The 20,714-nt window shown below is 41.2% G+C and overlaps 1 protein-coding gene across 1 annotated transcript in view; it reads left to right on the plus strand.

The window, feature by feature from the left end:
* The window catches only part of slkb (STE20-like kinase b), a 37,978-nt gene that overhangs the window by 2,335 nt on the left and 14,929 nt on the right, over positions 1–20,714 (plus strand). The window contains exons 2-8 of the mRNA XM_072657023.1: positions 4,087–4,251; positions 14,424–14,472; positions 14,569–14,718; positions 17,719–17,791; positions 17,932–18,126; positions 19,048–19,129; positions 19,912–20,043. Of these exons, the coding sequence (XP_072513124.1) occupies positions 4,087–4,251; positions 14,424–14,472; positions 14,569–14,718; positions 17,719–17,791; positions 17,932–18,126; positions 19,048–19,129; positions 19,912–20,043 (846 nt within the window). The remainder of the gene's footprint in view (positions 1–4,086; positions 4,252–14,423; positions 14,473–14,568; positions 14,719–17,718; positions 17,792–17,931; positions 18,127–19,047; positions 19,130–19,911; positions 20,044–20,714) is intronic.

Raw genomic sequence — 20,714 nt, forward strand, 5'->3', positions numbered from 1 at the left:
GAAAGTCTTGAAGGCCTTTGTTACCTTTAAGTCAGTCAGTTAAGTGGTTGCTATAGGCATACGTTCAAGCTATTTAACAGTGTCCTATGTAGGATTTACGTGGATACTGATCCAGCATATCGGATTGGTGTTCTCCTTCAAATAAACACTATATACAGCCACAAAGGATCCAGCAAGAACCACAGCTCTGATGCTGCAAAATAGCTCTGATGCCCTCTGCATCACCTTGCTGTGTCTCAGGCACCAAAAAAGTGTATTAAGTAGCCTGTTTCAACTAGCTTCCAATTTACAGTTACGACCAGTTTGCCATCCACGTAACTAAGCCCCGCTATCACCAGTGCACCATTCAATCAGTCCGATTGCTTTCAGCCCTCGGTTTCCAACCTGTAGGTTCATTGAGCTCAAATTAGCACATGACCGCTTGGCTCTGAGACACAACAGCAGGATTTGTTAGAAACATAGGGTGATTTGGAGATTAGCTTCCAAAGCCTGTGCCTTGGTCGGCTCTGAAAAAGAGCTCATTCTAGATCTAGGCAGAGAACAACACCGACTGGGATAAGCATTAGAGGGGGCGGTATTTTCGATATGGTGTTTATTCATGTACTGTAGGCCTAGGCCGTCTAGAGGTTGGTCACGGCGTGGCCTGTGCATGCCCGCAGGCTGTAGATCAGAAAGTCCATTTCTCAGAATAGTAAAAACCTACATTGGATAGAGAGCTGTGGTCTGCAACAGGCAAAACCAATGGGTGGAAGAGGGAGGAAGGCTATTTTCTGCAATAGGGAAATACTACAGGATTTCCGTACCCTGCTATAGGAAGAGGATGGACTTTGGATGGCAACTGCAGGAGCATTTGCTTGTTAGTCTTCAGACTTATTATGCAGTAACTACTATGTGTTATACGTCGGTAGCTACTCTCATATGTATGTTATGTGTATCTCTTTTAAATGCGCAATTTAAAGTTATAGCCTTGGTAGCACAGTTGATTTCAGAGTGCAGGGTGGGTGTTATGGCCAAAGTATTATATTGCCCACCCATACTTCTCTTAGCTTTGGTCTTTGTAAGTGACCTGGAGTGTAACCTAGTGGTCAAAGATCAACCAGTAGTTAATGTGACCAGGTTGAATTTTGCTGATCGGATCATAAACAGCCACAGCAACATAGGAGGGGAGGTGCCTACCTGACAGAGCTTGCAATGTAGTGGGTGATTAGAGTATAGGGTGAGGGGAAGGGCTGGGCCCTATGTGTAACCCCAGTTGGTGCAGGATTGTGTCATCTTCCTGTATTATGTTATTACAGATGAAACACAGCAAGGATGTTTGCACACACACAAGGAGCAAACACCCATACGTAGGGCAATATGACGATGGCAATATTTTACTGTATTCTGATAAATTTTGTTATCGTGACGCACAATATTACGTTTCATTACAAACAGTGTAATTAGTCCTGGTTAATTGCAGCAAGTGTTTGGAATAAAAACCCCTATCCTGAGTATTGGAGAGTGTTTGAACGGTAGTTTTCAAGAGTCTGCTGCTACCAATGCGTTTCTTCTGCGACCATGTGTATCACAATAAATGTTGTGTATTGTGAATGACTTTAAATATGGTGATATCATAGTTTTGCAATATTGTCTACCCATACGGCTACTCAGTTTACTGTGTAAATGATATACCACCCTCTGCTACAAGATACAGCTTTTGATCTCTACAGATCTACAGACCTCAACAGATTTCTTGGGCTGGGCATTCTGCTGTAAACACAGGTGTCCTAACTAAGCTGTTGACGTTGGAACTGGTTAGATCACTAATTTTGATCTAGAAGGCATATGTCAAAGCAGATCAGTTTCATGGTATTCTTTTAAAAGCCTGGTGCTAATGCCAGGTTCCTTCGTTCTTTAGTGTTGATCAACAGCAAATGTTACTGTATGGGAGTGGTTCTTTACCCTGCAGGACTTAATGCTTTTGTTTTGCTGTACTATTTCAGTGCAATTACCTAGTGGCAGATTTCTTTATTTGTAGTGCAAAACTGGCCAACATCAGAATTGATCAGAAACATGTAGGGATGTAACTGTACATGTGCTCATATCAAATCGGTGCATGCAATCGTACAGAGAATACACAGTACGCTATGGACGAAGTGCGACTGAGACCTGGAAACCTTAAGCTCTACGCTGTGAAAAAAATCAGTACAGTGTTTTTGAGACAGCATTACAAATCGTATCATATCGTGATACTTAAATACATCAATATTTTCTTACACCCCTAGTGAGCCTGTAACATATAGATTTGCATGGTGTTCTGGGAATTGTAGTGGACCTAGGAGTATACTTAGTATTGTAGTGGTAGCTGTTGATTTGTTCTTATTGTACTAAACTTGTACGAAGCCAGGAGGTCCAAACCATGGTGTGAACCAAACTGTTACTTTTGTGTGCCGTTACACCACTAGAAACAAGCAGTCGACCATTTAATGACCAATTAATGGCACATTTCTGAGTAAAATGATTACATCTCTTCCAATATAAATGATAAATATAAAAAAACAAAGGCAATATATGTAGCATTTTTACTCTAGCATTAGAATTGTTTTGATCATACACTGATTTGTAACAGGGAGAACAGTGTTACATTTTGTAGAGTGACTCTACCACGTCAGTCCATGTGCACTAATTCATTAGTATGTAACTGCATTGATTTGCTGTTGCTGGAGATAACTACGGCTTCTAGCGTTTCAGCCAAGCCTGTTCAACACTACAGGTTGGTTTTTCACGGCCTGCTAGGCGGCACCTGCCTGTTGTTTTCCCCCCCTAGATTGTAGACTGAAGTCTTTCCCTCTCTTGGATGAAGCCGGATGTAATTATTGTAAGAGTCTCATTGTGTTCACTGACCTTCATTGCTCTGCAGAGCAAAAAAACCCTTAATTTGCATGAGTGACACTGAGGTTGATCGCTGCTGAGTGGTGGACCAAGTTCCTCCGGTTGTGTAACTCAACCCAGACCTTCTACTTGTAATATTCTGGGAAATTCGGATCTGATAATAAGCAAATAAACCTCTTCAGAAATGTTTAAGATGTAAAATGCTGCATTATAGAAATACACAGAACTAAATGGTGTCAGCTAAGGTTGTTTAACCATCTGCTACTCGTCTTTCTCCAGTCAGATCACCATATGATGTAGTATAGCGAAATAGTGAAGAATGGAATGAATTAACCACTTCATACCTGGTCAAACCTTAAAAATGCCATAGAAGAACCAATTTTGGGTCCTTAGAGAGCCTTCCAGCAGATAGTTTTTTATAAAGAACTAGTAAATAAGGTGTGAGAGCGTGAAGAACCTTTTTTACAACAAAATGGTTTTCCTACGAGACAGTTCAGAAGGTCAATATGTTACATTCTTATGTCCAAGGGTTTATGTAACAAAACCAACCATAATTCATGCTTATATTACAATCTCTCAAACTCTCTTTACCCCTTAGAATTACACTGGCAGTTTTTCTTACTGTGCCTTAATATGTAATGACCTGAAATAAGCTGTTTTGATTGGTTGTCCTTTATTGCACCTCATTCAAAAGCAGTCCATACAGCCTGAAACAGGAGCTAAACCACTGTAACCTGAATAGGCAGACTACACTGCTTTTTTGTGTGGTCTCACAGATACAAAGATCACAGATCTGAAGTGAGCTGTTTTTGCAGCTTGCTTTTGCTTATATGCACTGTAGAGACGTTTTTAAAGCATTTTTCATATTACATCAAACTCTTATTTCAATTTTTCTTTAAAATTCTGGGAGTTTTTCATAATGTAAATTTTATAAGAACCATCTCTTAGCAATCTTTTTATTTACATGTGTCATCAGGCCTTGAATCAGTGCTTCAGCTATGAGATACCTGTGAACTGTGGTGTTCATTGTGTGGTCATTGTTTCTTTTCTCCAGTATGAACCATATGCTGTGTTGCCTGCCAAAGTCAACGGGTTCCTGTTTGCAGATGTGCAGAAGCACTCATTCTTGTTCTGTTGTTTTGCTTAAAGTAAAAAGCCCAAAGCTCACATTACTGAAATGAATCTCTCTCTCCCTCCGTTTTTTCCCCTCCTCAGGCTCAGAACAAACAGTCGGGCATTTTGGCTGCTGCAAAGGTGATTGACACTAAAACAGAAGAGGAGCTGGAGGATTATATGGTGGAGATTGATATCCTGGCATCCTGTGACCATCATCACATAGTCAAGCTCCTGGATGCCTTCTATTATGAGGGAAAACTCTGGGTAAGCAAAGCTACGGCCTCACAAGCTACGTTTCCATCAGCGTCTTCAGCTTGCCATCAGTTACAGGGAATAATAAAATAGATAGATAAAATATAATCATTATAATAATATAAAAATAATAGATAAAATAGATCAATAGAAAGTGTTTATAATAAAGTTGCAGATGATAAAACTATGTTAAATTGGAATGAAAAAGTTTCCTTGTTGTCTGTCATATAGAGCTGTTTGAGATCTTTCCATTTAGAAAGATAGTGACCTTTTCTGAACGTCTCTCTCTCAAATCGGGTTACAAACTAAGTAAACACTGTGCACACTTCTAAATCAATCATTCAGGAAATGTTAGACCATCAGTCTGAAAATTACAAATTCAGGAGAGAGAAGCGAGTTAGCATTAGCTTAGTTAGTAACATGACTACACTCTGTCCCTATGACTGAAACCCTACTATACTATTATAGACTCAGATCACGCGACTGCTGTTGAAAGCACAGAAAGCTGAACTTAAAGGCTTTTTTTATTTGTGGTGTTGGTTCTGCAGCCCACCCTACAGCCAGCCAGCCTTTGCTTAGCGAGCTTGACAACAGATCCGCCAAGTATCACACAGCGGCTGGTGTTGGAGGGTCAGAACATCAAAATGACCGGTAGCCAGCCAGCTCGGGCTAGAGAAGCTAGCAAACAGGCTACCACAGCACAGTCTGTGTTCCAGCTAACTGAGGCTTAAATCACACAGTTTTGAGGATAAAGCCTCATATCTGAGAGCACAAAGTTGAGTAAACGATCTTAGGAGTGTTTTTCTCTCTCTAGTTTTAGCCACATCTTGCAGACTGATTCTGGTCTAGGTTTGCTTGCTTTCTTTTTTCACTCACAACTGAGGCGGGCCTGTTTATCTGCCTACCAGGTTCAGAGCGGGACCTCACCAATCAGTGACCTCCCACAGCACCCCAATTCTTAAATGCACATGAATGAGCTATTTTGGCTGCGTACAAGATAGACACAGAAATAATAAATAAATAATATACTAATAAAAATGAAACAATAACTGCTGTGATGACGATAATGAGCTCAACACCATGGTATGCATCACGTTACGTCCCTAGTAATGAGAATGCTAAACTATACAGCCTGGATTTGAACAGCCTCGGTCTTTGCCACAGTGGGTAGAATGAAGCCGTAAACACCACTCCTACTGATTTATCAACACACACAGTCTATCTCTGATAGTATAATCACTGAGAGGATAATAGAAGTGTGCTCGTCTTGTGTAGCTTTTAATCACTAGCTTTGAGAAACCCTTGTGACTTATCTAGAACTTTGTTCACTAGAACATTGTTTAACCATTACCTTTTCATGCAACAGATCTACTGAAATGTTTGTCAGATAGCTTTCTACTCTATCCTGTTAAAGCCTTTAATCAGTGAATACTACATCCCTAGTCTGCTTCGGGTGACAGTGAAGGTGACGTGTGGTAAATACGCTTGCTGTAGTATCAGTCAGTGAGGAACAGTATGACTGTTGTCACTGTGTGAATGAAGCGAGATAAGGGTGAGGGTTGGGCATTGTAAGATTACTTTATAGGGGAAACAGAATAAAGAGCCATGTTAGTGCTACGCTGAGGAATGTGTTGCTACGTCTCCCGCTGTTGTTGCCTGTACTCTTTGGGGAAGGCTTTCCACAAGATTTTGGAATACTGCTATATGGATTTGTTTTGAGTTGAGTTATCAGCATTAGTGAGGTCAGGTATTGATGTTCTGCGTCACAACTCATTACATTGGGAATGATGACTGTGGGCTCATCTATGGTCATAGTCTCATTGCATATGTAGCAGTATAGGTTAGGCATGTCCTGATCAGGCTACTTTGCCACGATCTTTATGTTTGTGTAATTAATACTGAAATAAAATCACTGTATTTTTAGTAACAGACTGTGTTGATTTTGTTTAGTAGAGAGTTAAAATGACTGTTTATAGTGTTTTTAATATCTTATAATCCAGCCTGACTCAAAGCCAGTGATATTTTTTTATCAAAACACAGCGACCATGTGACCACAGTGCCATGCAATATGATGTTTTGCAAGTTGAAGAGCGTGTTTACGTTTACTAGGATATGTCAGGTTTTTACACATATCCCACATATCCCATAGCATATGCATTATACAAGCATCTACTTTTGTAAAGAGATACTCATTGAGCTAGATTCTTGTCTTTTATGGGCAACGCCATAGATGCAATTAGTAGTTCTCAAACCATTCCTTGGGGACTCTTAGACAGTCCATGTTTTTGGTCTGTCCCTGTCTTTAGGGAGTTGGGTTAGAGCAGAAAATCTGGGCCATCTGAATCCAGTCCCCGAAGACTGGTTTGTGAACCACTGCCGTTGAAGAACCGCCTTTGGCTCTTTAAAAGATCCTTTCAATTTTGTAAATGATATCTAAGGGCTTTTTATGCAAGAACCTCTACATAACGTTAAGGTTCTGTATCAGTACCCGTATTGATAAACTGTATCATCTTATTGTAGCTGTCAAGATCTGTTTCATTAACTACACTATGTGTCCAAATGTTTGTGGACATCCCTTCTATTGAATGCATTCAGCTACTTTAAGTATTTTACTTCAAGTAAAATGGGACTGAAAGGTTAATTTTACTTCACATTATATTTTGTGGGACACATACAGCCTCTACACATGTATCAGAGTGTGGGAAAGTTTGGGAACTCCTGTACTTAAGAAAAAGAAAATGAAAAAAAAAAGAATGTTCGTGAATGTTGGCTTATCTAGCTAGCCAGTTAGCCAGCATCAGGCCATGTGACTGCTAATAAACTTTAGGCTAGACAAGCCTGGTCTTTTACAGAACCTGTGAAGACAATGGGAAGCAGATGAAAGGATAAGGGTACAAGAGGTCCTGTTATGTCACTGTTTTCCAAGCCGGTTTCCTTCCTGTGGAGAAGAGGATTGCAAAACACAGGCAGACTCTCACACATTTGACCAGACTGCTTTTGTTCTGGTTCGTTCTTACATTTGCAGTCTAAGGATGTGCTGTGCTGTATAATTTTACAGAGGTGGAATAAAAATAAGCTACGGAATGATGGGTTGTAACATGATATTTCATGGAAGACTTGCTCAACTGGAGTAAGAAGCAAATTGCAGCTCTTAGACAGGCAGTAAAACGAAATATTTCCTCTGCATACAAGGGATATTTAATCTTTTCCTTAAAGTCTTGAACAAAGAACACTTGCCTGAAAGCTTTCCAGTTATTTATTTTGATGTTTTTTTTCCAACAAAACCTTGTCCTCTTAGCTTAATTGTGTTTTTTAGGTCCAAACTTTATGGATGCAAGGCTTATCTTATGCTATATCTTGTAAGTTTAAGAGTGTGTTTACAGTGATATGCGATGTAGCATAGGCATTATATCTGCATCCACTTTTGTAAAGAGGTACTCATTAAGCGAGATTCTTTTTTTTCTTTTATGTAATCTCTCAAAGCTAAACACGCTGAACGAGTTATTTGTAGCAATGCCATAGATGCAATCAGTAGTTCTCAAACCATTCCTTGGCGACCCTTAGACGGTGAGTTGGGTTAGAGCAAAATAATCTGGGCCATCTGGAGTCCCTGAAGACCATAGAAGAACCACCAATGGCTCTTTTAAAGATCCTTTCAATATTGTAAATGATATCTAAGGGCTTTTTGTGTAAGAACCTTCACATAACGTTAAGGTTCTGTATCAATTAAAAGTCCATCTAAGATCAGATCCATTTTTTTTCTAAAGAGCCTACCCTTATTATAAACTAAATCATCATCTTGTAGCTGCCAAGCTTTGTTTCATGAACTACACCATGTGTCCAAATGTTTGTGGACACCCCTTCTAATGAATGCATTCAGCTACTTCACATCCTCACGTCCTCTAGTCCACATCAGGTGTGGACTAGAGGAATATAAAGCCCCCAACATTGAGCTGTGGAACTGTGTCCTCTCAGGAATGTTGTACTCCATCCATGTACTCCATCCAGTACCCCTGACCTCACTAACGCTCTTGTTGCTGAATGCAGTCAGATTCTCACAGCAATGCTCCAGAATCTAGTAGAGCCATTTACTCCAACAAAAGCAGCTTTTTAATACCCTTGATTTCAGAAAAGACAATGAATGAGCAGGTGTCCCAATACTTTTGTCTATGCACAACTGCAGTCTTGATTGGGATTGGTTGAACTGTGTTGAGGCTGCTCATTATTGCAAATAGACTAAGGCCAGAAGGGACCAGCTGTAATTACCTGCTTATTATAATACCACCCTGGCAGGCCCTGCTCACTCCCTCTCTTTTCTCATAAAGATATGAAAAATGGGTGTGAGATTTTAACAGACTATACGATTCACCAGGAAGCCAACACATAGAAGCCCAACCTACTTCCTTATGGTGTAGTCAAAGGAGGATTGGGCTAAATGTGGAACGGCCCAGATCGTTTGATCAGGCTTGATTTAACCCTGAAGCGTTATGCTAATTGTTACCTACCTGTGCCAGAAAATAAAACATGGAGAAAATAAGACATGGATGACTTGACCACCCACCTTCCTGTATGCCCAGTTCTTTACAGTGTGTACAGTTCATAACTCCAGGCAGTCCTTTTACCGGCTCAAACATTATCAGGATGTATTGGTTTGAATGGCTCCACTGGGGCTGATCTGCTGGACAGGAAGCCAAAGCCCAGCAGTGTGTCTGTAGCTGAACTCTCTGAAGTGGGCTATTGTGTTAGCATAGCCGGCGTGCTAAACCAAACATCCCGCCCACAGTGAAACAACCAAAGCTCTCTGCTCAGTGGACAGAACGGGACTGTTCTGAGTGGGGCTGCTCTGCCTGTATTGTGTAGCAGGAGGGATGAAGCCGCACTGTGTCTGGCTAGTACAAGGCTTCAGGAGAGTGACTTGGTTCTGAGTGGAATAATTTCATGCTATTATAGTTTAAAAAAAAAACTGAATGAGGTAAAGTGTGTGACCACTAGGAAGTCTGATCTTAATTATTAATAATATTGGCATTATGGCCTTTATAAGAAGAGTTTGGAGGGTGTAGTAGATGTACAAATGTAGTGGATAAACCAAGATATTGACGTTGTCACTTGTACACCCCGCCAACAGGTAATTTTTTTTAGGCCTCCTGTCTGCGTCGTTTTAATAGCAACGGTGCTTGTGAATATATATACGCCGACGGGCGTGGTGGTCTTTAAATGAGGTGTGTTCAGGTAAATTTCTGGCGTGTTGCTGTCTTGGCAACGGAAAACACAGATGCTCCACTGACTGAAAACAACAGAGGCAGATGTCAACAGTCAGACGTTCATTGCTATCTTGGCATTGAGTTGTCAACACAGGCGGGTGCCCAACACGCGTACACACCCGCTTTGCGCCACTGACATAGCAATCTGTCAACGTCAGACGCACCTGGCTCTTAAAGGGAATGGCAAGTGACACACTGATTAGTTTATAGCACTATACGCCCAAAACACTCCCATGATTAATTAAGAGACTTAGGACATGCCTTTTGTGTTTTGAGCCGAGCAAGGCGTGCTTTACCCGTCAGTACAATAGCAGTACAATAGCGGCTCGCCTAAAGTTCGCTAAAATAGGGCCCATACTGCATTTTACAGGAAGTAAAAATAAAGAGGTAGCTTGACTTTTCTAATAATTTATGATTGACTTCATCTTGTAAACCCTTTAATAAAGGGTAGTTCAGTGGTTCTTTACTAAATGCAATGGTTCTATGTAGACCTATGACAAGTCAAAGAAACAAAGGATGCTAAAAAAGGTTCCTTGTATTAAAAAACCTTCTTAACCTTCAATGGAGGTCAATGTAAAATATTTTATTCCAAGTCAATTTGGAGCATTTTTATTGGTCCAGAGTAGAGTGCCCACCTTTTCTGGACTTTCTAGGGTCGTCCTTGAATCTTGGTCTCTTGACCTGAAAAAAAAAATCCTATTAATTCTATTCCCAGACCTACAGTGTTTTCAGTAACACTTTACTTGCACTCTTAAAAATACAAAGGGTGCCATAAAAGAACCAGAAGAATCATGTTTGTAAAAGAGATTTGGTAGAGGACCATGGGATTAAAGCGAAGGTTTCTTAGACCTTTCGAAAGGTTCTTCACACTCAGACATCTCTATCACAAACATGGTTTTTATTAAAACCGAAAGTGGTTCTTCCATAGCGTCTCTCAAATATCCCCTTTGTAGCACCTTTTATTTTTAGAGTGAGCTGCATAACATTGATATATGCCATAATCATGCAATGGCAGATGTCATAAGGTTCTATGTGTTGTCATGAAACATGATGTCCGTTATTCGATTATTTACATTTGCTACATTTGGCTGATTCTCTCTCTCAGATTGGCAGAGTGTAAGCAAAAAAAAAAAGAATGGCTCTCCTAACCTGATTCCTCCTGATCTTCTCCTGTGAAAGATGTGATGTCAACAGAATACCATCTCTGTTCTAACTATGATAAACTCAATGGAAATCGAGTTGTGTCGCCTTCATGTCTGGACCAGTTCCTTTTGTCTATGACGGTCGTTGATTAAAAGCCCATTAAGTTGATTACGTCTTTTGGTTAAACAACAAAAGCTGTTGCAGCTCTTCCTGCTTTGCTTTGTCGTTTGCTAAATAAGCCAAATGGTTTCCCCATTTTGGAGGGAGACACCATGGACCTTTTATTATGGTAATGTTGCCATTGAGTGCAGCAAGGTAAGCCAGTCACCTTTGGGTCCATACTGTAATTCTTACTGTGTCTTACATTTGAATCAGTATAGTCGTGTCATGTTACCATTACCAATTACCGTCATGAAATGCTACAGTGTTTGATGTTCTGACTTTAAAACTAGCATTGTGTCATAAAGTGTCATGACATCAAACAATGCATCATCTGTTCTGACAGTTAGTAGCTATGGTAACATGACTTTATTGCATAAATGGACGTAATGTGTCATGACATGTTTATTATTACATCGGTATGTATGAGGGTTGAAGTAAAATGTAAAGCAAATCCGTATATGTCTGATATGTTCTTATGAAGTTTAATAACACCAGTGCAGTAGCAATTAGCACACCCACAGCTAACCCAACACACTCCCACTAGCACTAGCAATGCTCCCGGCTCGAAGAGAGTAAGGACTTAACACATGTCTCCTCCAATACACGCAAAGCCAGCCATCGCCTCTTTTTAAACAGCTGCCGATGCAGCATTGCCAAGCAGCCGCCAACCTCGGAGGAAATCACTGGGTCCCTAGCTCCACCACACCAGCTGCTGTGTGTTGATGGCTTTCTCAGAATGCCATTGTTTTAATGCCACAGTGGAGGCCCTTGCCAATGACTGTCCACCAGGCTTTTACCTATTATTATTCTTTTTTTTTTTTTGACCAATAAAACATGTCTTTTGTGCTTTCTCCTTAAACCACCCAATCCGAGCGCCCCTGTCTTTCGAAGTTCCATCCAAAAACCAAAAAGTTGAAGCCATAATGCCCTATAATTCAAGAACAGTCTGGGCTTGCTTTTGTTTTTCCCTAAACTAATGCCTTCAGTCTGCCGCTAGTAGCTGATCTAACTCTCCAGATGCCCAGCCTTAGCCTGAGCTGTCACCCTGAGCTGTCCGGCTGGTCTGCATGGAAACTCTAATCCTATTAGGAAAAAGGGCTAAGTTCTGGCTCCATGGCAGTGTGCAAAAAAACCTCCAGCATGCGCACGTACACACATGCAGTCGCGTCGCCTATTGGCCGATCCTCTTACATCACTGGTCATACTGAGAGAAAAGAAAAACCCTCTCGACTCAGCAAGGCCCTACATGGTCCCTCCCCCCTGACTCCTCAGATTGCCCCTGTCAGCTGCTGAAGGCGTCCACTGCAGGTCTCGTTTGCATTTTTAGTTGTCAGCCAAATCTAAATTCAGCTGCACTGGAACTATGAAACGCTGGGAGTGAAGAATAGGTCTGTTTAGGGGGTTGGGAACTTTGGATCGTCAGCTTGATTGCAAATTGTGTCTGTTAAACGATTTGAAAAATCAGATTTTTATTATTTAAAAAGTGGTGCAGTTTGTTATCGCTGTATGAGTGGACAAAATAAGCTTCATTTAGGCAGAAGGTTCACAACAAAGTGAACAAGGTTTCCAGTGAGAGCAACACCAGCGGCATGTTCCAACCACTGAGAGTATTTCATATATAAAGGTAAAAAAGGTAAAGGTAAAGGTGCACGTATTTGTCATTGTACAGTGTGCACTGTACAGCGAAATGGGTCCTCCGCATTTAACCCATCTGTGGTAGTGAACACACACTCACACACACACTAGTGAGCTAGGGGCAGTGAGTACACACACACACACACACACACACACAGAGCAGTTGGCAGCCAACTCCAGCGCCCGGGGAGCAGAGAGGGTAAAGGGCCTTGCTCAAGGGCCCAACAGTGGCAGCTTGCCAAGCCCGGGAATCGAACCCACAACCCTGTTATCGATGTCCCAACTGCTGAGCCGCCACTGCCCCCTATACAATATATAGTTGTATAGTCGGTGGTTCTGATCCTTCCTCTCACTCTCATCCGTACAGCTTGTGGATTCTAGTTACAATGGGAGATCTGGAGGTGAACTGGAGCTTCACTTTAGCTTTAGTGTAAAAGCTGCATTTGGGGGGAAAAAGCCTATAATCATCAATTTAGTCGTAGCAACATGCAGATGGCCTTCACACTACATGCGTTTTAAAGGGTCAAATTAGCAAAAATGCAGGATAAACAGCTTAACATTACTTAGAAAATACTGTTAAAAATAACATGTTGATGTGACAGCACTATTCACACACACACACATGCACATAGCTTGTCTAGTCCTTGTAGACACTTGCATTAGCCAATAGAACAGGACTCTATGGAGCAGATACACATGAACCTATAGACACCATTCTTAATGCCAGGAATAGGCTAGAGGGCTATAAAGCCCCCCAGGATTGAGCTGTGTAGCAGTGGAAGAACTGTGTTCTCTGAAATGATGGTGGTACTCCATCCAGAACTTTTGGGATGAGTTGGGGAGTTGCAGAGGAGTGGGGTGACCCTGACCTCACTTAAGCTCTCGTTGCTGAATGCACTCTAGTAGAAAGCCTTCTCTGAATAGTAGAGACAGTTACTCCAACAGAATAAAGCAGAATACCCTTGATTTTAAAAGAAGCATTGAATGAGCAGATGTCCCAATACTTTTGTCTATATAGTACAGGGTAGATATATAAAATAGAGAGAGTTAAAGGCTAGAAAAACTAGAAACATTGCACTGTTAGACCACAGCAGTGTAAAAAACCCTGTGACAGTGGGGTAACTGTGAACCCTAATGGTGGCCTTTCTTTAAACTTATGTTAGAAATTGGATTATGGAGGTAAAGGTATGTAACTTCGAGCTGCCATTGTTGCTGACTAACCCATTATGAAAACACTGTTAGCATAAGCTAACTTATTATACTGTAGCTAGGTGACTATGATTTAAGTGACTATGATCCCAGGAAGGTTTTCAGGTACTCCACAATAGAAGGAACAAAGGATTAAATCAAATTAATTTAGGTGTGGTATAGCTTATACTATGCTCTGGACACCTATTGACATCGGTTTAACTCAAACCGAGCAGAAACTGCAAGCTCAAAATGGTTAACGTTATTGTTTAAAGTCAGGCGTGAATTCACATGGCTAACAGCAGAAGAGCTGATTTCAAGTTTAAAGAAAGGAGTTTAATGAAGCTTCAGATTCAGTTGAGCCACTTAGTATTGTGATGATCTAGGAGGATCATTATATGTGTATATGCGCTGGACCCTTGTACTGGCAGATGTAGGTTAATGTCCTAATAGCATTAGGGCTGTATGAATGAACAGGGCTTTTCCTGTTTTAAATCACACTGTTTGTGTTGTTTATCCACCTCATCACACCTAATCGCACCATCTGTTCATTTATGAATAAGCTGCAAATCCCTGAAAAGAACCTCAATGAAAAGAAGAGCAGCTGTGAAAAAAAATCATGAATGGTGTTCAGAATGTGATCAAGCTAGCACTGTGCCAGGCTAATACGAGATGGATTAGGCTTTTGAGGACCGTTGCTGCTGTGTAAATTTCTTGTAATCAGCAGTAAAATCAGCATGAGTGGGGTGTTCATTATAGTAAACGATTGGATTGATTTTACTGTACTGTCTGCAGATTCTGATTGAGTTTTGTGCTGGAGGAGCTGTGGATGCTGTGATGCTGGGTGAGTAAACTGCAATCACTGCTATGTTATGTGCAGTATCGTTTTTTGTCTGTTATATTGTCCGGGTTAAATGTGTGTGTTTGTGTTTGTGTACAGAGTTGGAGAGGCCTCTGACTGAGCCACAGATCAGAGTGGTTTGTAAGCAGACTCTGGAGGCCCTGCTGTACCTGCATGAGATCAAAGTCATCCATCGAGACCTGAAGGCTGGAAACATACTGCTCACGCTGGATGGAGAAGTCAAACTCGGTGTGTGTGTATAAGCTTGTGTATGTGTGCCTGCATGTGCACAACTTATGCTGTAATTTCTGTTGGTTGAAGTTCACATCATAAGACAATTCTCTTATTTCTGCCTTGATCTTTCATATTTGTGTTGGTGAGCAGCCCTTGTCTGTCATTAGTGTGAGCTCCTCTGCCTGATAGAGACTCGTATTACCACATTTTGTCATGAGTTAGATGCTGCAGAGACTACCCACGCTGTAAGATGACGGGAGCGTGAAATAATCATTAATATCCCCTGTAGTACAAGCACAACTTTAGCATTGCTTACTAATAAAATGTGGCACTTTTGTTATCTAAGTCTCAGTTATAGACCAACTATTTTACCCAACTATTCAGTCGTTCTACTGTCCGTGCCTTTTATTAAAGACATTGAGTAAGATATCCGGTGCAGGCTAGAAAAAGTAAGTGAACTAATTACCCAAGAGCTAATTGGCAAAACCATGCTTCCACTGTAGTGCTGGTACACACAGCAAGTGAAGAGTGAGTCACAGTCAGCATATGCAGGTTAGGTGACATAACAGCCAGCCACACAGAGAGAGGGACAGACAGACATATGGCTGGAGGGAGAGATAGAGAGACCATATTTGCATGTCAGTTAGGAACCCATTAGAAGGCTTAGAGACCTTTAAATAAAACTGTGACATAATTGTGCAGCTGCATGGTACCCCTTTGTGCATGCTGAGTTATAGCCAGTGACTACAAGGCTACAAGACTACCCACACTGATAGATGACGGGAGTGTGAAATAATAATTAATATCCCCTGTAATACAAGCACAACTTTAGCATTGCTTACTAATAAAATGTGGCATTTTTGTTATCTAAATCTCAGTCATAGACAGTCTTACCCATGTATTACCATCAGTCCATGTTTAGACAGTTTGTCTACAAATGGAGGAAATTTAAGACTTAGTTGCTACTCTTCCTAGTAGCGTGCTTCCCCTTAAGATTACTTTAAGAGCACAACGGGCAATCCTAAAGAAGGTGAGAAAAAACCCAAGGGTAACAGCAGAAGATCTACAGAAGACTGCAGAAACTACAGAAGCCTTTGATCTTGCGTCCACTAGAGTAAAAAAAAAAAACACAATACAAGAACAGTGTTCATGGAAGGACGCCATGAAGAAAGCTGCTACTGCCCAAAAAAATGAATCAAAATGAAAATTGATTGACAAATGCACAACGTCATGTTTGAGGGGAAAATAGCACCAAACATCAAAAGCTCATCCCAACTGTGAAGCATTGTGGAGGGAGCATCAAGAGGTCTTGGGAAGTTTTCCCAAGGTAGCCAGAGTCAACTCGTAGCAGTTTGCAGCATTTACATGAACACAACAATCAGCCTGATATTAGTGTTGACACATACAAATGGGCCGGGACCGTAGGGCTGCTGGTTACATAGAGGGAGTGATTCATTCCAGCTGTAATGAATAGTTGAAGTGCTGCTTACGTCTGCGTATTCTTTTCTTGTGCCATCACCGGCTCCACATAGGCTTCCACTGTAGTGCTGGTACACACAGCAAGTGAAGAGTGAGTCACAGTCAGCTGTGGCTGGATGTAATAATATCCAGGTTAGGTGACATAACAGCCAGCCACACAGAGAGAGGGACAGACAGACATGTGGCTGGAGTGAGAGATAGAGAGACCCTATTTGCATGTCAAAGTTAGGAACCCATTAGGGCTTAGAGACCTTTAAATAAACCTGTGACATCATTGCGCAGATGCATTGTACCCCTTTATTCATGCTGATTTATAGCCAGTGAATATAGCCCTGGCCTTGTTTTCATTTTTCCAGGCAACAATTCTGTTTCAGTCAGTTAAGTTTGTGTTCAGCCAGTTCAGCTAAAGAGTTATAATTTAATTCAGTGCTGATGCAAAAAATAGTAGTGAATTCATATAATAATAATAATAATAATAAAGAGTTGTAGGAATAATGAAAGTAATGATGATGATTAATGGCGGTAATAATAATATTAGCAAATAGTAGAGTCTATGTAAACAGGGTGGGCAGCTGATCTGACGCAGGTAGCAGTAGTAGCAGGAGAGCCCGGTATTCAGTCTGTTGGGTGGTCCGCTGGTCTTGCGCAGGAAGGAGGGGAGCCCAAATATGCAGTCATGAACTCAGAGAAGGTAAAGAGATAGAAGTAGTTCTGGTTTATGGAGTACAGAGAATGTGAACATTATCTGAGTGTGGCTAGCAACTCCGGCAGATCTGAATACAACAGCATAAATAAAAGGAGACAGCCGGAGGGTAACACAGACACAGGAACACCCTGAAACACTGGCATAATAATTCCCCTGGATATATTAGAGAAATGGTGAAATTCTGTAATGATGTAGAGGAGAAATCTGGCAGATTTGCAGACGGCAGATTTGCAACATGAGCTGAGATAGATGAGCTGTATCAGCAACTACAGCTTTAGGTGATAAACCCCTCCCTCTCAGCCCTATATAAACCTTCACTCTCTTTTAATCATCGCATCAAACATCTTTACACCTCCCTGTTTGTTCCATTCTTCACCTTTTATCACCTCTTGCTTCGGCTTCACACACCTACCTAGAAGCCACGCTGAACTCCAGCCCACTCCAAAAGACACCTAAATCCCCAAAACATTACCATTCAGATTCAGAAGTGACACCATGTTTTTTAATAATCACAAGGAACTTGATAAGAATACTAAACCAGTACCTCCTCAGCTGCTCGTTTGCTTTGGCTTCTTACTGACACATTAAACCTATTGCAGAAATGATGTTCAGCCGACAGTGTGGGTGTCAGCCATATTTTATTGCATTATAATGTGGAATGGCAATAAACCTGATCTTTGTCTGGGACACTGCAGTCTTGAATTGCAACCAGAGGGGTGTAGTAAAGTTTGTAGTCCAGGTTGGACAGTCAGTTACTGTTTAATCTGAAAACAATAGAGGTGGAACCTTTCTTCAAATCACAAAACCAAAACATTATTTTTTCCCTACAGCTGATTTTGGGGTCTCTGCCAAAAACACTAAAACGCTCCAGAGAAGGGACTCCTTTATTGGAACCCCATACTGGTAAGACTGGGAAATGGCCACCTCACAAATAGTAGCCAATACATAATATGCGGTTCATTTTATTTATTTACTACTCACTTTCTTCTGTCCTTCATGTCTCTTTCTCCCTCTCTCTCTCTTTCTTCAACATCCACACTCAGGATGGCTCCGGAAGTGGTGATGTGCGAGACGTCGAAGGACAGACCGTATGACTACAAGGCAGATATCTGGTCCCTGGGCGTCACACTGATAGAGCTGGCTCAGATTGAGCCACCCAATCATGAGATGAACCCCATGCGGGTGCTGCTGAAGATCGCCAAGGCCGACCCACCCACTCTCATGCAGCCTTCCAAATGGTGAGGCAAAGATAACAGTCTTCATGCAAACTGTGTGCCTGAATAATCACAAATGTGCTGGTTAAGCAGTTTCAGATAGAGCTGCATGTGTGGTTTTAGATACTGCATTACACACCAGTATCTGTAAAAACATACAGAACACTGCTCAAAACAGCAACTCTGTAAGAGTTCAGAAGAGCAGCCTCTTAAAGATTTTTGTGAGATTTTTCTCAAGCAGTCATATTTAGGTGATCAGGAGATGAACTGATCTTCAAAAGACATAAAGTTTAAGATAAAGCACTATTTTAAAGGTTTTAATGAAGAATAGTGTATTAATATCAGATGGTGTTTTACTAAAGTCGCTGTTTTTTTTCATAGACTTTTTTTCAGCTATGCTCTTTTATCAATTGAGCCCATTGTCCTCACAAATGAAAATCAAAAAGTGGGTTTTAAGATGGGGATTAGGCTCCTGGTCTTGTGTAAATGGTTTGAAAAAATTTTTTTGCCTGTAAAAATTAAACATTCAAGTAAATTAATTACAGTAAATAAACCTAAATGCAGTGGCCAGTACTCAGATTGTTGTTGGTCATTGAAGTTATTGATATCTTGGGGGAAATGGATTCTCTGTGAACTCTGTATGTATTTGTTTAGTTCCACAAGCAGCTCATCTAAATTACCTTACAGTTACTCTCTAACATCTAGCTGATCTGATCAGTCCTCAGAGAATTGGTAGATGATTAAGCTAAAACACTTACGTATGTAAAATGACATTGAAGTGTTTATCTGTTTATTTGTATTTGTTCTGATAGTAGCTTACTGCCCAAATACTTCCCAAGAACCGTTCTCAGTCATTTATTGTACAGGGAAATACAAGGGAATGTACATTTTATACTGTAATTCAGCTGCAACATTTGAACCCGGGTTCTGACTGTGTTTGCCCAGGTCTCCAGAGTTCAGTGACTTCCTGAAGCGTTCTCTGGATAAGAATGTGGACAACAGATGGAGCGCAGCCCAACTTCTTCAGGTGAGTTCATCGTTTCCTCGTCATTATTTACACTGGTCTGTAATCAACCTTCTTGAATCCTGTGCCAACGCTTTAGCAACCCTGAAACTGGCCTCACATAGCATGACCCAGCTTCATACTAAAGGAGCAAACACAACCTGGTCTCAGATCAGTGGCTACGCTCTACCCACTCCCCATTCAGCTTCCCAACCACCTGCTGGAGCAGGTGTCCACACTCACAAAGCATCTGGTTAGTTAGCTGTTCATTTGTCTGGCACTCATTGTGCCTGAGGTCATCCTAAGGCTCCTACGTCAGCAAAGAAGCTTTTCTTAACCGAGGCGTTAAGGAGCCTAGCTATGCAGCAGGTTCTCTCTCTCACACGTCGCCGCACTCCCATGCTTCACACAGTCTGCTGCTGGCGCTTACAGAGAGGAACTGTACGATTCCGGGAAAAATCTACGGAAATGGGGGTGAAAAAACAGAATCGGAGTTTTCCTCCAATGAAGGTTATAATATCGAAGAAGTTGCACATTCTGAGGCCAGCTATTGAGTATGTTCAGCAGGTGGCCAGTAAGGTAAGACAGCCGGGGACGATGCTGGATAGTACTGGAGCTGGTGGTAGTCATTGCATGTGATGTGCTTTATCTAAGGATGTAAATGCTAATGTCTAATGTATTCATTAAGAACTGTATAGTGTCTGCATTTTCCTTGTGTAATAACTGCAGGAAGGAACCATGGTTTAAGAGAGTACCTAATATTCCCATTCACCGCTGATGGAAGTGTGTGTGTTTTTTTTCTACAGCACCCATTTGTGAGCAGTGTGACTGATAGCAAACCACTAAGAGAGTTGATTGCAGAGGCCAAGGCTGAAGTCACAGAAGAGATAGAGGAATCGAAAGAGGAAGAGGAGGAAGAAGATCATGAAGGGCAGCTGGTAAGACTACCTCCAATGTCATTTTCTACGCTTGTTTCTTGCTGTATATTTAGCTGTCAGGTTTAGTCATTTTAGTTCATTGTAGACATTGATTAGTGGGAAGTTTGTTATTATTATTGTCTGATTTTGGAATTACAGCCAATAATTACAGCTGATGATTGGCGCCTTATTTTGGCTTATACACACACTGGCACACATTCACACTCTAATGTTGCAAAGGGAAAATGGCCATTTTCCGCACTGAAGGTTGATGACTGTCAGTAATGCTAATTTTAACCTTTGAGAACACATGATTCCCGGAATACCTAAATAAGCTAGTAGTAAGAGCTAGCAGTCTCGCACTCGCTGTACACTATGTCCAAATGTTTGTGGATACCCCTTCTAATAAATGCATTCAGCTACTTTAAGTCGTACCCATTGCTGACACTGCTTGTCTAGTCTCTGTATAGAGATATTGGCAATAGAATAGGACTCTCTGGAACAGATAAACATGAGCCTATTGGCACCATGCCAGTGGAACTGTGTCCAACCAATACAATAAACAGCAAGGTGTTAATTATTGATTGTCAGTGTCTGCCAATAGTATAATGGTACATTCCTACAATGCCCTCTTCTGCTTATATGTATTTCTGACTGTGGATGATCTTCCATTTTATTGTATTTCAAATCTT

The sequence above is a fragment of the Salminus brasiliensis genome, chromosome 15 (assembly GCF_030463535.1).
Source record: "Salminus brasiliensis chromosome 15, fSalBra1.hap2, whole genome shotgun sequence".
In the NCBI taxonomy this organism is placed as follows: domain Eukaryota; kingdom Metazoa; phylum Chordata; class Actinopteri; order Characiformes; family Bryconidae; genus Salminus; species Salminus brasiliensis.